General features: G+C 42.5%; 1 protein-coding gene across 9 annotated transcripts in view; it reads left to right on the forward strand.

Annotated features, from left to right (window-relative positions):
* The first annotated feature begins 2,571 nt into the window (after nucleotides 1–2,571).
* The window catches only part of DPP8 (dipeptidyl peptidase 8), a 75,966-nt gene continuing 61,813 nt past the window's right edge, over nucleotides 2,572–16,724 (forward strand). For 6 of the 9 annotated variants that reach the window (XR_004431939.1, XM_033189727.1, XM_033189730.1 and 3 more), the window contains exons 1-4: nucleotides 2,572–2,808; nucleotides 4,521–4,656; nucleotides 8,122–8,391; nucleotides 13,373–13,485. Coding sequence is in view for 8 of the 9 variants with exons in the window: in XM_033189727.1 (XP_033045618.1) it covers nucleotides 4,641–4,656; nucleotides 8,122–8,391; nucleotides 13,373–13,485 (399 nt within the window). In the remaining variant the exon portion in view is untranslated. Of the gene's footprint in view, nucleotides 2,809–2,835; nucleotides 3,080–4,520; nucleotides 4,657–8,121; nucleotides 8,392–13,372; nucleotides 13,486–16,724 lie in introns of those variants that run through there. The other 3 variants (XM_033189728.1, XM_033189729.1, XM_033189731.1) reach the window with 3 other exon arrangements.

The raw sequence follows: 16,724 nt of genomic DNA on the forward strand, positions 1-16,724 counted from the left end.
GCCAATTCTAGACTGCGGCCAAATGATTTTGTATTCAGCAGTGCTATTCTGAGGGAGTGGGGAGAAAGCCCCACACCTTATCAGAAACTGTGAGGAGAGGAGAAGCTGTCTCCTGACTGCCTCCCCGAGGAGGTTGCCTCCAGGTCCCTATCAGCCTCCTATTCTCTCCTATTCTAGGAACATCACACAGCATTCTGCTAAGACTCAGAGATACTTGGATTCAAGCCTATGCCTATGGTACATGCAAGGTGGCCAGCGTTCCATGGTGGAGATGTTCCTCTACAGCTTTCTTGGGATTTGAAAATAAGAATAAAAATCAAGAAATCTGGCCAGGCACGGTTGCTCACTCCTGTAATCCCAGCACTTTGGGAGGCCGAGGTGGGCGGATCACGAGGTGAGGAGATCGAGACCATCCTGGCTAACACAGTGAAACTCCATCTCTACTAAAAAAAAAATACAAAAAATTAGCCGGGCATGTTGGCGGGTACCTGCAGTCCCAGCTCCTTGGGAGGCTGAGGCAGGAGAATGGCATGAACCTGGGAGGCAGAGCTTGCAGTGAGCCAAGATGGCGCCACTGCACTTCAGCCTGGGGGACAGAGCAAGACTCCGTCTCAAAAATAAATAAATAAATAAATAAAAATAAATCTGAATTCCAATCTAGTCAAATCTATAATTATCCATGTGATATAAGCAAGTATTTCATCTGTCCATGGCTTTTTTAAATGCATGAAATTATATATATATATATATATTTTTTTTTTTTTTTTTTTTTTTTGAGGCGGAGTCTCGCTCTGTTGCCCGGACTGGAGTGCAGTGGCCGGATCTCAGCTCACTGCAAGCTCCGCCTCCCGGGTTTACGCCATTCTCCTGCCTCAGCCTCCCGAGTAGCTGGGACTACAGGCGCCCGCCATCTCGCCCGGCTAGTTTTTGTATTTTTAGTAGAGACGGGGTTTCACCGTGTTAGCCAGGATGGTCTCGATCTCCTGACCTCGCGATCCGCCCGTCTCGGCCTCCCAAAGTGCTGGAATTACAGGCTTGAGCCACCGCGCCCGGCCGAAATTATATATTTTTAATTGTTTGCTTTTGGGGGGGAGGGGGCTCTCTCTCTTCTTGTTAGGCTATAAATTGCATGAAAACAGGGCTTTATCTACTTTGTTCACTATTGTGGCCCCACTGCTTAAAATAGTGACAGGTACAAGGCAGAGATTCAGCAAACACTTGTTGAATTAATGAAATGAAGTGCAAGATATTTCTCTGTATTTTGTGTGTGCGTGTGCGTTTAAAGCTTTTAAAATCTGCTCTCAGGTCATTTGGATAAAATTAATAGAAGAGACCCAGGGAAAATGACTTTGCCTTTCTTTTCTTTTTTTTTTTTTAAAGGGAGCTCAACTTTAAAAAGCCTGAGGGAAGGCTCATTTAACCTTAGAGTGAATAATTACATACTGTGGAGTGGAGCATAGTGCCCAAATAGATTTTTTATTAGTGCTATTATTATAAACCCTAATGACATATGACTCTGACACATGGTTCTTTGTAATAATAGAAAATAGGGGAGACCCCGCTTTTGCACTGTTTTGTTGTACACCTGCTACTTTCCTGGATATCTTTCCAAGTTCCCTTTTTCTCAGCCAATATACAGTGTAGACCAGCAAAGAAATTGCAGGTCAAGGGACCTGCCTCTGGTTCTGATTATAACAAGTCATTCATTTCTTTCCCCTAGGAAACTGGGGTTTCTTCATTTTATGTGGTAAAGTGCATACTTTTTTTTTTTTTTTTGAGATAAAGTCTCACTCTGTCACCCAGGCTGGAGTGCAGTGGCGTGATCTCAGCTCACCGCAACTTCCGCCTCCCGGGTTCAAGCGATTCTCCTTTCCCTAGCCTCCTGAGTAGCAGCTGGGATTGCAGACGCCCGCCACCATGCCAAACTAAGTTTTGAATTTTTCGCAGAGATGGGGTTTCCCCACGTTGGCCAGGCTGGTCTCGAACTCCTGACCTCAAGTGATCCGCCTGCCTCGGCCTCCCAAAGTGTGGGATTACAGGAATGAGCCTCCACGCCCAGCTGGTTTTCTTTAATTGCAATTAAGTGAAATGTATTATATTCCCTTTAGACGTAAAGAAATTATGGCTCAAATAGATTGAGTGACCTGCTAAAAGATCACTAGCTAATATTAGAGCCAAGTTTCGGATTCCAGGTTCAGATTTCTTTCCACCACAACAATGAGGCACTTAGATCTCCAAGGCCCTAGTCCCTTTCCTCTCAATATCATCTCGTTGAAAGGGCAGGGATTTACCCCGGTTTGCTCCCAGCGTCTAAGGCTCTCTCTGCCTGGCACATGGACAGGAATGTTGTCTATTTTGAGCATGCACTCAATATATATTTACTGACTACAGATGCGCCACAATCTGCCCTGTGACTTTCAGCAAGTCGCTGTTCCTTTCTGGATTTCATCTCTATCCCCTGCTCGGCCCAGCCTCCACCCCGCGCCTCCTTGGCTCCTCCAGCCACTAGACTGCGCTGTGGTGTCGGACCCCACCCAGCAGACAGCGGCGCCCTTCTTGGCCCGGCTGCGCCTTCGCCAGTCGCTCAGCGGATCGCGAAGAACCGGAAGTGCTAAAGTCTCTGAGGCTAAGGCCGCTGCTACTGCCGCCACTGCTTCCAAGTGCCGCGTTCGCCGCCTGTGTTGTCACCGGCGCCGCCGCTGAGGAAGCCACTGCAACCAGGACTGGAGTGGAGGCGCCGCAGCATGAAGCGGCGCAGGCCCGCTCCATAGCGCACGTCGGGACGGTCCGGGCGGGGCCGGGGGGAAGGTGCAGTATCCGCCCCCCTCTCCTTCCCCTGCGTCGGCGAGGCTTGAGCGACGGCTCACCAGGCCCTCTCCGCCTCACGGAGGGACTGCTCGGCGCGTTCTCAGGGTCAGCGCGCTTTGCGGTTTACCCGACGCGCAGCCCTGTCCTGGGCAGAGCCGGTGGCGGGCCCCCCCAACTTGCCGGAAGAGGAAGCCGAGGCTCTGAGATTCCGTGTCAACCACCGTTCACTGGGCGCCCCCTGAGCTCTGGGCGCTGGTCTCCTGACTTCCACGTCCGTTTTCTTAATTGAGTCTCGCTGGGGTTGGGAGGCCGGGTATTGTCAGCGCTTACAGATAAGGAAACGGAAGCCCACAAAGGCCAAGGAGTTTTCCTTAAGTCCGACTTGGCAGATGGGCTCTGGACTCAGATTTTCTGGTTTCCCATTCAGATTTCCTGGTTTCACAGCTGGTGGTCTTTTTTTCTCACCTGCCTCATGCTAGATCGATTCCCTCCCTGCTCACTGCCCCCTCCCATTCTGTTCCACCCACTTGCAGCAGGACACTTTCCTGCCACACCTCTCTTCTCACACACTTTTTTTCTAAGACTTAGCATCCCTCCCATCTTCCTTCTCATATTCTCTGCTATGCCTCTCTTCTTCTTCCTCATTCATAGTTTTTCAAGATCTTTGCTCCCTCTGTGCTAATGAACCTCTCAACTAGGTGTGGACCCCAAAGAGAGATAGGCTTCAGTAAGGCTTTACGTGTTTAAGTGGACGGCTGTTTGGCCCTCGAGTTAAAAATTAAGGAATTTCACTTGAGTGGATCCAAACTCAAGAGTCCTAAAGCTGTTTTCTGAGTCAGCATGCTCTATTTCTGAGTGAGGGACTTAGTGCTATGGTGTGTCTTGACATTTTAGTCCATTGTTGCTGTGCTGGCATAACCTTGCTGGTTTTCCTACACTTGCCACTTAGCTTTCCCCACCCCATCCGTTGATCACCTACTTGGGCTGTGGGAGCCCAAAATTAAAACTGATAGAGTAACAGATATAATAGCAGACCTTCCTTTTTTTTCCCCCCCAAGCCAGAATTTCAACAAGTTTAATGCTTCTTTTTCCAGAAAAGTTACCTATTTATTCTCAGAGTAATGCAGCAAGAAAAAAAGCAAAAATGGAATGTACTTAAGATGAATAGAAAATTGTTTATCTCGTGAAAAATCTTAAGTTATTAAATTCAAGTTAATTCCTTTTCTGCAAAAATGGCCTGTAACTCTTATTGGCTATCCTCCTGAGTTGATTCTATCCCCAACTAGCTTGATATGACGTTATTATGTAAAACAGGAACAGGAATAGGCACATAAAAATAAATTTTATTAATCATCTGCCGTTTTTGATGATGTGCAGTAGTCACTGAGTAACTTCACATCTGTATGCCTTTTGTAACTTTTTAAAAAGCCTTTCCATGATTTTCCTTTTAATGTATGTCTGGACACCAAGGTTTACTATGTTAGGATATTCTTTTGACTATATTGGGCTACACATCTCTGAAATAAAATAATTATTGGATTTTGATAACATAAAATGCAGATACAAAATAATCTAGGCATTATGTATTATCCCAAATAGTAGTATTTCGGTATCAGTTTTAACTATTGTTTTGGGGCTTCCCTTTTTGACCACATATGGTCCATCTTAATGATCAGAGTCTTATTATCTTATTTCATTATCCTGGTGAGCAGGCTTGGATGGTGAGAAAAGGAAAGATTCCTGTGAGAAGAGCAGGGTGAGCAGAGGGAGTCTGTGCTTGAAGTTGAGTCACTTGAAAAAGATCTCTTTGAGCGTGCAAGAGATCTGAGCAGATGAAAATAAAATCAGGTAGGCACCAGGGAAACTACTTAAGTGACGAGGTAGGTGGGGCAGTGAGATATATGCACTGTGCTGAGAAGGTACACTGACCCTATTTTCCTGTTTTTGACGTTAGAAAATTCAGATCACCTACTTTGAGAATGTATTTGTATATAATCTGGAACTAAGTCATTTACCAAACGTCTGCACAGATTACCAATATTGTATAATATCGGATATATTTTAGAAATGCAGGATTTATATTTGCTGTGAACATACAGAATAGCAGACTGTCATTTGGACTGTACAGTGTTCGTACATGTACACACACGTATGCATGTATATGCATCGAGTGCCCGGGGCTTACTACAATTCAGGAATACCAGATAATTTAAATGTAAGCTAATGTACCTTTTACATAGAAAAGATGTGACGCGAATGATAAGAAGCTGGGCATGGCCAGGCGTGGTGACTCACGCCTATAATCCTGCACTTTGGGCCAAGGCAGGAAGATTGCTTGAGGCCAGGAGTTCAAGACCAGCCTGGACAACATAGTGACACCCCTATCTCTACAAAAAAGTTTTAAAAAATTAGCCAGGCATGGTGATGCATTCCTGTGGTCTTAGCTACTCAGGAGGCTGAGGCGTGAGGATCCTCTGACTCTAGGAGTTCAAGGCTGTACCACTGCACTGCAGCTTGGGCAATAGTGAGACTTATCTAAAAGCAGCTTGGGCAACAGTGAGACTTGTCTAAAAAAAATAAACTGGACAGTAAGGCTTCGGAGGAGGTCTTTCTGTTGAGCTTCCCTGTTCTGTTCACCAGCCCTATTCTTGCAAGCACTGTTTTGGAGATGAACTTCCAAACATAACACAAGAGAAGTTGAGAAAAATGAGCCCAATTTGTATAGGTTCTTTTCTTCTTTGTCCCTCAGTCCATTAGATATAAAACTGGGTCCGCTGGCCAGGCATGGTGGCTCACGCCTGTAATCCCAGCCCTTTGGGAGGCCAAGGTGGGTGAATCATGAGGTCAGGAGTTCAAGACCAGCCTGGCCAAGGTGGTGAAACCCCCGTCTCTACTAAAAAATAGAAAAATTAGCTGGGCGTGGTGATGGGCGCCTGTAATCCCAGCTACTATGGAGGCTGAGGCAGGAGAATTGCTTGAACCCGGGAGGCGGAGTTGCAGTGAGCTGAGATTGTGCCACTGCCCTCTAGCCTGGGTGACACAGCAAGACTGCCTCAAAAAAAAAAAAAAAGAAAAAAGGAAAAACTGGGTCCATTGACATTTGGTAGAAAGTAGGCCTCCACTAGCTAGCTTTTAGTAGGGCAAGTAAACATATGATAGAATATAACCACCACAGTCTTATACTGTCAGTAAATATCAGTGTGCTGGATACTCATTGAACTAAATGACTTTAATTCCCTGCCAAGCTGCTTTGGATTTTAGTCATTGAAAGTGAATGCTCACTTGTTACAGTATTACAGGCATACCTGATGTAACTGTCTAATAGGTTTTCTGGCCACTTCATTACTGTTATATTGAAAATGGTAACATAGGTAACTACAGCATGAAAAAAGACAAAATAAGCTGCACACATAGTTCATTCAGTTATTTGGCATGCCACTAATGTGTGCTTAATGGACTAATTCACAATCCATACCTGCTAATAACTTTTAGTCTCTGATAGTTACTATGAATTGATGTTAACCTTCAAATTTGGGCTTTAAAAAAGATATATTAAATGTACAGCCTTGTATTTATTATTATAGAAGTAGTTAATATGTTAAGTTTGGTTACATAAATGCAATTTAGTTTATCTCCCAAGTCCACATGTCTTTGACATTTATTAGTTCAAAAAGAGCAGATTGCCCAGAATTTTTATGTTCTTTCTTTTTGGCAGTGTCATGAATAATATATGTTAGAATACCCACTGGTTTATGATAATACTTTTTGTTATTTGATACTTTGCTCGTGTTAAATGTTGGAAAAGATAAAGGAGAAATGCAACTTCTGGATTTGTGAAATGAGAATAAACATTATTAGCAGATGAAATATTAACAAACACTAGGGGTTGAACTGGTAAACCTCGGTTTATGCTTTTATCAAAATACTGTTGGTACAAATATTAAATGTTTTCTGTATCAACAACTTCAGCTAATTAAAGCCACTTTAAGATAGTATCTTTTTTTGGCTCAAGCCTGTAATCCCAGCACTTTGGGAGGCCGAGACGGGCGGATCACGAGGTCAGGAGATCAAGACCATCCTGGCTAACACGGTGAAACCCTGTCTCTACTAAAAAATAAAAAAAACTAGCCGGCCGTGGCGGCGGGCTCCTGTAGTCCCAGCTACTCGGGAGGCTGAGGCAGGAGAATGGCGTGAACCCGGGAGGCGGAGCTTGCAGTGAGCTGAGATCCGGCCACTGCACTCCAGCCCGGGCGACAGAGTGAGACTCCGTCTCAAAAAAAAAAAAAAAAAAAGATAGTATCTTTTTGTCTGCCATTTAATCAGTATATGTTGTATGACTGGTAAGAATAGTCATGTAAGTTTCCTTAAAATATAGAGTCACCAGGCTGAGTGCAGTGGCTCATGCCTGTAATCCCAGCACTTTGAGAGGCTGAGGTGGGCGGATCACGAGGTCAGGAGATTGAGACCATCCTGGCTAACACAGTGAAACCCCATCTCTACTAAAAATACGAAAAAGTGGCCAGGCGTGGTGGCAGGCGCCTGTAGTCCCAGCTACTTGGGAGGCTGAGGCAGGAGAATGGCGTGAACCTGGGAGGTGGAGCTTGCCATGAGCCAAGATGGTCCCACTGCACCCCAGTCTGGATAACAGAGCAAGACTGCGTCTCAAAAAAAAAAATAGAGTCACCACAAATGATGATGATAGTGATGTATAGGCAAGAGCAGAAGACTCAAAAATGTGCCAGCCAGTCAAGTGTTTTGTTTGGCTTTCCGTTTAAAAGGAAACGATACATTATCTTGGAGAGGTATCCTAGGAAGGTTATTACATGCACGTTATTTTTGACAGTTTTATTACCGTTCTCATTTGTTGTGGTTATTTCTGTTAGCTGAAAAAAATCCACACTTACCAAATGTGTTACTTTTTAAAATGCAAAACACTTAGCTTCCTTGGCAGAGTTAGCTTCGCTATTGACATGCTCTTGGGTGGAGCATAGCAGCCAACTGGCAAATGGCCTGTTTCCTTCCAGTGTGGGAAAGAAAAGGGAGTTTTGGCAAGAAATACCTAAGGAGAGCCTTTTATAAAAGTTACCAAAGGGATTTATAGGCACTGCGAAGTAGACCTGACCTCAATTTTTTTTTAAATTTCATTTTTAAACTGAACACGGAAGGGAGAGCTATTGCTTTTCTTACTAGGTTTCATTGCAGCTGTGCTAAAAAGCATTTTTTTCTTGCCCTCCCCACTCCCCCCGCTTTAGAGAATAATTCTGATAATAGAAGACAGACCTGTGAACAGCTTCATGTGCCTTGTTTTTCTAGGAAAATGCAACATGGCAGCAGCAATGGAAACAGAACAGCTGGGTGTTGAGATATTTGAAACTGCAGACTGTGAGGAGAATATTGAATCACAGGATCGGCCTAAATTGGAGCCGTTTTATGTTGAGCGGTATTCCTGGAGTCAGCTTAAAAAGCTGCTTGCTGATACCAGAAAATATCATGGCTACATGATGGCTAAGGCACCACATGATTTCATGTTTGTGAAGAGGAATGATCCAGATGGGCCTCATTCAGACAGAATCTATTACCTTGGTGAGTACAAAGTCATAGTTTCTGAGAGAAAATGATCTCTTAAGTCAAACTTAACTCTAGATATAATTGACACTCAAAGTTTGATGAATAAATAAATTAGCGACTTTTGGTTCCATTAAAGGAAAAAACCTTTTAATTTGAAGAATTCGATTTTGTTGTATTGCATTAACTTTATTTTTACTTGTAGGTAACAAACCATGAATTGATCATGATCATTTTTCAAAATCAAAGATGCCAGAAATTGCTTCTTCCTAAAGCTAGCTTGAAATGCCTTTCTTTAGATGGTCTGATTAGGAAAACAAACAATAAAACCATTAGTTTGTTCCCACTCAACAACTACTGCTTTTTTTTTTTAATCCAGAGTTGTTTTGGTCTCTTCTTCCCGAGTCCAGTCACTCCAGATTTAATGTCTGCCTAAATTAAATATGTTAATCTACTGGTTTACTATCTTGTTTGTTAAAATTTTAAAGATAGGTTCCTTCCCTTCCTCCAGAATTTTTCCAATATAAGTTTTATTCGTTTATATGAATGTGTGCATATATGTGTTTTATTTATTTGTGTGCATGTGCGGTGTGTGTGTATGTATATGTGTATAGAGATATTAAAGATGTCTGCATGAGTTCATGTCATAATTTTAGTTTTTTTTTTTTTGAGACAGGGTCTCACTCTGTCACCCAGGTTGGAGTGCAGTGGCACACCGATGGCTCACTGCAGCCTTGACCTCCCAGGCTCAAACAATCCTTCCACCCCAGCCTCCCTGGTAGCTGGGACTACAGGTGCATGCCACCACGGCCAGCTAATTTTTTTTTTTTTTTTTTTTTTTATAGAGATGGGAGTTTTGCCATGTTGCTCAAGCTGGGATTCATTTTTTTTTTAAATAACTTCAGAATATTCCATTATATAATTGTGCCATATTCTACTTAACCAGACCTCTAATAATGTTCACATGCCACCATAACCAGCTACTTTATTTAATTTTTTTGTAGAGACGGAGTTTTACCATGTTGCTCAGGCTGGGATTCATTCTTTTTTAACAACTCAGAATATTCCATTATATAATTGTGCCATAGTTTACTTAACCAGACCTCCAATAATGGCAATTTAGGTTTTTCTGATCTGCTGTTACAAAAGAAGAGGAAGTGAATGTCACTATATTAGATCATTTTGCACATGCATGAATATACCTGTAGAACTAATTCCTAAGAGTGGAATTGCTGGGAAAAAGGGTATATATATTTTGAATTTTGATTGATATTACTGAGCTCCCCTTTCAAAGAGTTTATACTGCCATCAACATTATCTCAGATTATCTATTTCTCCATGCATACACCAATAGTGAGTAATTAAACTTTTTTTAACTTTCCCAGTCTGATTAGCGAACGGCAGTTTCTCATTGTTTTTATTTTATTTCTCTTATGAGTGAGGTTAAGCATTGTTTCACATGCTTAAAAAGCCATTTGTGGCTGGGCGCAGTGGCTCACGCCTATATTCCCAGCACTTTAGGAGGCTGAGGCTGGCGGATCACTTGAGGTCAGGAGTTTGAGACCAGCCTGGCCAACATGGTGAAACCGCGTCTCTATTAAAAATGCAAAAATTAGCCAGGTGTAGTAGCACACACTTGTAATCTCAGCTACTTGGGAGGCTGAGGCAGGAGAATTGCTTGAACCTGGGAGGTGGAGGTTGCAGTGAGCTGAGATGGTGCCACTGCACTCCAGCCTGGACAACAGAGCGAGACTTTGTTTCAAGTAAAGAAAAAAAAAGCCATTTGTGTTTCTTTTCTGTGCAGTCACAGTCTATAATATTTTATTTTTTAGTTGGGTTGGGTTTCTTTTTTCTTTTTTAAAGTTCTTTTCTTTTTCCACCCAACCCCTGAAGAGGGTTTCTTTTTCTTAATGATTTGAAGCCTTTTATATAATAAGTGAATTAATCCTTTGTAGAATTGTCCCAAGTTTATTTTTAAATTATTTATTTATTAATTATTATTATTATTTTTTGAGACAGGGTCTCTGTCATCTAGACTGGAGTGCAGTGGCATGATCTTGGCTCACTGCATCCTTGACCTCTCAGGCTGAAGTGATCCTCCCGCCTCAATCTCCCAAGTAGCTGGACCTACAGGCGCGTGCCACCATGCCCAGCTAATTTATGTTTTTGTTTTTTTTTTCATAGAGACAGGGGTTTTGCCATGTTGTTCAGGCTGATCTGGAACTCCTGAGCTCAAGCAATCTACCTGCCTCAGCCAGGATTACAGGCGTGAGCCACCGAATCCGGCCTTTTTTTTTTTTTTTTTTTCCTTTTTTGAAATGGGGTCTCACTCTGTTGCCTAGGCTGGAGTGCGGTGGTGTGATCTTGGCTCACTGCGACCTCCATCTCCCAGGCTTAAGCCATCCTCCCATCTCAGCCTCCCAAGTAGTTGGGACTATAGGCACACACCACTATGCCCAGCTAATTTTTGTATTTTTGGTAGAGATGGAGTTTCACCATGTTGCTCAGGCTTGTCTCCAACTCCTGAGCTCAAGCTATCTGCCTACCTCAGCCTCCCAGAGTGCTGGAATAGCAGACGTGAGCCACTACACCTGGCCAGAAATCTTTTATAAGAAATTATACGTTTTTGAGAGCCCTTATTCCAAATGTGGTATACTTAGAAGAAGCTCTATTATTGAGTAACAAGCATTTTGTTACATTAGCATTTTACTTTATCGCATGCTTAATTTTGCCTCTTGTTCTTTGTCATGCTATCCTAAAGAGAAACAGGACTCATTGATACTGTTGCCTGAAGACATGGGACCAAATTGACTGCTGTAGCTCTAAAGACCGCTAAATACCATTAGGAAAGAATGAGAAAAGCCCATTTTGTGCTTATGTCAGAACATAGAATGTACTGGGGAAATTTTTACTGGTGATGGATAAAGCTCCTAGATGGAACTAGGAGCATATAGGGAGGGGCAAATGAAATGATTGTGGGGAATGGCTGTTACTAAGGAGAGAAGAAAACCAATTTTTCTTTTAATATTTTAAGACTGAAGGCTCTTAGAAAGAGAATGATTAAAGAGGATATGATCGCATTTTGTAAAATTGTGAATGGTATTGGTGGGTGACCACAGTCTTAAGAATTCTATAACAAAGCAATTTGGGAATCTACAAAGTACATTTTACACAAAATTGAGTGCTGAAGTAAATGTCAGTGGATATATAACTTTTTACTCCAAAGGCAATGTAAATTAATTAGAAAAATAAGAGGATTAAAAAAATATGTGGTTATTTGGGGGCTCATCCTCATGAGGGTTAGCATGGAAGTTAACCACACCTTTCCCTAGACTACCTTCTGCTGGCATTAATAATTCAGAAACACAGGTCAAGGGTCTCTTTCACCCAGGAGATTTCTTGTTAGTTCTGTGTGATTTATTTTTTCCTTCCTTCACTCCTCAAGCTTTTTGGAAGCAATACCTTTTTTTTTTTTTGAGATGGAGTTTTGCCCTTGTTGCCCAGGCTAGAGTGCAGTGGAGTGATCTCGGCTTACTGCACCTTCTGCCTCCCGGGTTCAAGTGATTCTCCTGCCTCAGTCTCCTGAGTAGCTGGGATTACAGGCATGTGCCACCACGCCTGGCTAATTTTGTATTTTTAGTAGAGACAAGGTTTCTCCGTGTTGGTCAGGCTGGTGTCGAGCTCCAACTTCAGGTGATCCACCCACCTCAGCCTCCCAAAGTGCTGGGATTACAGGCGTGAGCCACCGTGCCTGGCCAATAATACCTTTTTAGAGTAGAAAGGCTTTGTTTTACCTTATGTTTTCTTTGATTCACATCTTCATAACCATAGTGTTTCTGTCAGTCTTTTATATGTAACTTTTATATGTAACTCACTCTACACTACTGTTATCTTTCCATCTAGTTATCACATGATTTCACAGAATTGATTTGACTTCTGCTTAATTTAGACCTTTTTCCTTCGCCCTTCCCCAATAAAGGACAAAGAGATTTTCAGCAGATCAGATGCCAGATTCTGTGTTGTTTTAATATTAGCATACTTTTATTGGAAACCCTAAAGGTCTTATTAACGATTATAGTTACAGAACTTTTTTTTTTTTTTTTTTGAGATGGAGTCTTGCTCTGTTGCGCAGGCCGGAGTGCAGTGGTGTGATCTCGGCTTATTGCAATCTCTGTCTCCTGGGTTCAAGTAATTCTGCCTTGGCCACCTAAGTAACTGGGATTACAGGAACATGCCACCACACCCAACTTATTTTTTTGTATTTTTCGTAGATACAGGGTTTCACCATGTTGGCCAGGCTGGTCTCGAAGTCCTGATCTCAAATGATCTGCCTACCTTGGTGTCCCAAAGTGCTGGGATTATAGGCCTGAGCCACCACGCCTAGCCTACAGAACTTTTATAATGAATAAAAACTAGAATTCAGTTAGATCTATGTGTTTCCAAGTAAGCACTTTAAATGTTTCAGAAACGGAAGAAACAGTAATCTGAAGTTGTTACATTGGAATCTCATGAGCCTGTTGCCACCTGGTAAAGGACTCACAATTTTTTTAAAATTCTGAAAATGGTACTTAACTTTTCTTTACACAGCAACTTACATACTTTTATGTTTATTTTGAGAGGGACTAAGATCTAATTACCAGAATGAAACCTGAGCATTTTTCTTTAATGTCTCAGGTTTCTTTTTGTTGTTGTTGTTTTAAGATGGGATCTTGCTATGTTGCCTAGGCTTGTCTTGAACTCCTGGGTTCAAGTGATCCTCTCACCTTAGCCTCCCAAGTAGCTGGGATTATAGGCATGTGTAGTGGGCCAGGCTAGCCTTGGTTTTATTGAAAATTTTTATGGTGTATGGCATAAGCACATTCTACTTGTTAACATTCATTATAAATCCCATAGAGTGCAAAATATTGCAGTGTATAGAAGGCATTATATAGTTGCAACTGTGAGTGTCATAAGAATGCTATTCGAAAAAATAATAATAAATGATTGCTTTCTCCTATAGCCATGTCTGGTGAGAACAGAGAAAATACACTGTTTTATTCTGAAATTCCCAAAACTATCAATAGAGCAGCAGTCCTAATGCTCTCTTGGAAGCCTCTTTTGGATCTTTTTCAGGTAGGATCAAATGTTGTTATTCCTATGATTTGGTGTATGTATTCAGATACTGCATTTATTTAGAAATTGGGATTTTATATTTAAAGTAGATGTAAATAAAAAAAAAAAACATTTTTATGTTTTTGTATGTGTGACCCTGAAATTCCATTTAATTCTTGATATCTGAAACTAAGAGATAATAAAATTCAATTTTTTAAACTGCTTTCTCCCTGTTTAACTGCATTTCCCTTTCATAAACTTTGTACTTATGTAGTTCTCACATTTTTTAAAGGAGTTGTTCACAGAAAAGAACTGATAAATATTTCCAGAAAGGCTTATTTATATATTTTAATTGATTTTGTAGTTTTAAAGCTCAGTAACAGCACTAAAATAAAGATACAAAGTTCAGTTTTACCTTCTAAATAATATAATTCCATTTATGTAAAATCAAAGGTCGGGGTTTTATTTCCCCCAATATTTTATCTTTATTTTTTGTTTTTAAAAACTATTTTATATAAATATAAAATAGTTTTTAAACATATATATATATGTTTAATAAGATGGGGTCTTGCTATGTTGTCCAGGCTGGTCTCAAACTCCTGGATTCAAGCAATCTGCCTGCCTCAGGTTTCCACACGGCTGGAATTACAGGAGTGAGCCACCTCACCTGACTGATTTTATCTTTAGATAAGAAAGTACATTGTTGAAAATATCCCAAATATAATGTTTTGGTACAATCGTTTTCTTCTCTGGTTCTCATTATTATTTTTACAGTGAGTACTTATTCATTTATTATTATCATTTTTTTTTTTGAGATGGAGTTTTGCTCTTATTGCCCAGGCTGGAGTTCAGTGACATAATCTCAGCTCACTATAACCTCCACGTCTCGAGTTCAAGCAATTCTCCTGCCTCAGACTCCCAAGTAGCTGGGATTACAGGCATGCACCACCACGTGCAGCTAATTTTGTATTTTTAGTAGAGCTGGGGTTTCACTGTGTTAGCCAGAATGGTCTCGATCTCCTGGCCTTGTGATCCGCCCACCTCGGCCTCCTGAAGTGCTGGGATTATAGTTGTGAGCCACCGCACCTGGCCTGGGCCAAGTATTTGTTAATTGAATAACATGAATGTGCTATTTCTCATAGAAATTTAAAACAAGCCGGGTGCGGTGGCTCAAGCCTGTAATCCCAGCACTTTGGGAGGCCGAGACGGGCGGATCACGAGGTCAGGAGATCGAGACCATCCTGGCTAACATGGTGAAACCCCGTCTCTACTAAAAAAATACAAAAAACTAGCCGGGCGAGGTGGCGGGCGCCTGTAGTCCCAGCTACTCGGGAGGCTGAGGCAGGAGAATGGCGTAAACCCGGGAGGCGGAGCTTGCAGTGAGCCAAGATTGCGCCACTGCACTCCAGTCTGGGCGACAGAGCGAGACTCCGCCTCAAAAAAAAAAAAAAAAAAAGAAATTTAAAACAAAAAACTTTTATAACAACTAATCTCTTTTTTTTTGAGACACAGTCTCACTCTGTAACCCAGGCTGGAGTGCAGTGGCGCCATCTCGGCTCACTGTAACCTCTGCCTCCCAGGTTCAAGTGATTCTCCTGCCTCAGCCTCCCAAGTAGGTGGAATTATAGGTGCCCACCACCATGCATGGCTAATTTTTGTATTTTCAGTAGAGACAGGGTTTCACCATGTCGCCCAGGCTGATGTCGAACTCTTGGCCTCAAGTGATCCACCGCCTCAGCTTCCCAAAGTACTGGGATTACAGGTGTGAGCCACTGCACCTGGCCACAACTAATCATTTTCACTGCAACTATTTATCGTGAACATTTGCCCTTTACGTAGGCATGTGACTTTTCTTTAAAACAGAAAAAATTTCTTATTCTAAGACCAGTGTCTTTAACTGAAATAATGATAATTTTCTCATGGAAAAATTGGCAAAAGTTTTTTAAACTTTTATAATGGAAATTTTTAAAGCATACAAAAGTAGAATAATGTGAAATATTTTCAACAAGGATTAAATCTTAGGCATCAGCGTTGATTGTAGCCCTACTAACTTCCCCTCACAACCCCCCACCCCTCCTGCTCAGATTTTTTGTTTGTTTGTTTTGAGAGAGTCTCACTGTCGCCCAGGCTGGAGTGCAGTGGTGCCATCGCTGCTTACTGCAAGCTCTGCCTCCTGGGTTCACACCATTCTCCTGCTTCAGCCTACCTAGTAGCTGGGACTACAGGCGCCTGCCACCATGCCCAGCTAATTTTTTGTATTTTTGGTAGAGACGGGGTTTCACCGTGTTAGCCAGGATGGTCTCAATCTTCTGACCTCGTGATCTACCTGCCTTGGCCTCCCAAAGTGCTGGGATTACAGGTGTGAGCCACCGTGCCTGGCCCTGCTCAGACGATATTAAAGAAGATACCAGATATGTCATTCCTGAAATACATCAGTATGTATCTCCAAAGGATACCAGTTTTTTTTTTTAATTGAGACAACATTTCACTCTCACCCAAATTGGAGTCCAGTGGTGTGTGATCACAGCTCACTGCAGCCTTAACTTCCTGAGCTCAAGCTGGAGTGCAGTGGCACAATCTCAGCTCACCGTAACCTCTGCCTCCCGGGTTCAAGCGATTCTCCTGCCTCAGCCTCCCGAGTAGCTGGGACTACAGCGTGCGCCATCACTCCTAGCTAATTTTTTTTTTTTTTTTTTTTTTTTTTGAGACGGAGTCTCGCTCTGCCGCCCAGGCTGGAGTGCAGTGGCCGGGTCTCAGCTCACTGCAAGCTCCGCCTCCTGAGTTTACGCCATTCTCCTGCCTCAGCCTCCCAAGCAGCTGGGACTACAGGCGCCCGCCATGTCGCCCGGCTAGTTTTTTGTATTTTTTTAGTAGAGACGGGGTTTCACCATGTTAGCCAGGATGGTCTCGATCTCTTGACCTTGTAGTCCGCGTACCTCAGCCTCCCAAAGTGCTGGGGTTACAAGCATGAGCCACCGCGCCTGGCCCTACTGCAATTTTTTTTGTTGTTTTTTTTAATGGAGTTTCACTGTTGTCGCCCAGGCCTGAGTGCAATGGCACCATCTCGTCTCACTGCAACCTCTGCCTCCCGGGTTCAAGCGATTCTCCTGCCCCAGCCTTACAAGTAGCTGGAATTACAGGCATGCGCCACCATACCCGGCTAATTTTGTATTTTTTAGTAGAGAAGGGGTTTCTCCATGTTGGTCAGGCTGGTCTCAAACTTCCAACCTCAGGTGATCCTCCCACCTCGGCCTCCCAGA

Source organism: Trachypithecus francoisi, unplaced genomic scaffold, assembly GCF_009764315.1.
Source record: "Trachypithecus francoisi isolate TF-2019V2 unplaced genomic scaffold, Tfra_2.0 Lachesis_group3, whole genome shotgun sequence".
Taxonomy (NCBI): domain Eukaryota; kingdom Metazoa; phylum Chordata; class Mammalia; order Primates; family Cercopithecidae; genus Trachypithecus; species Trachypithecus francoisi.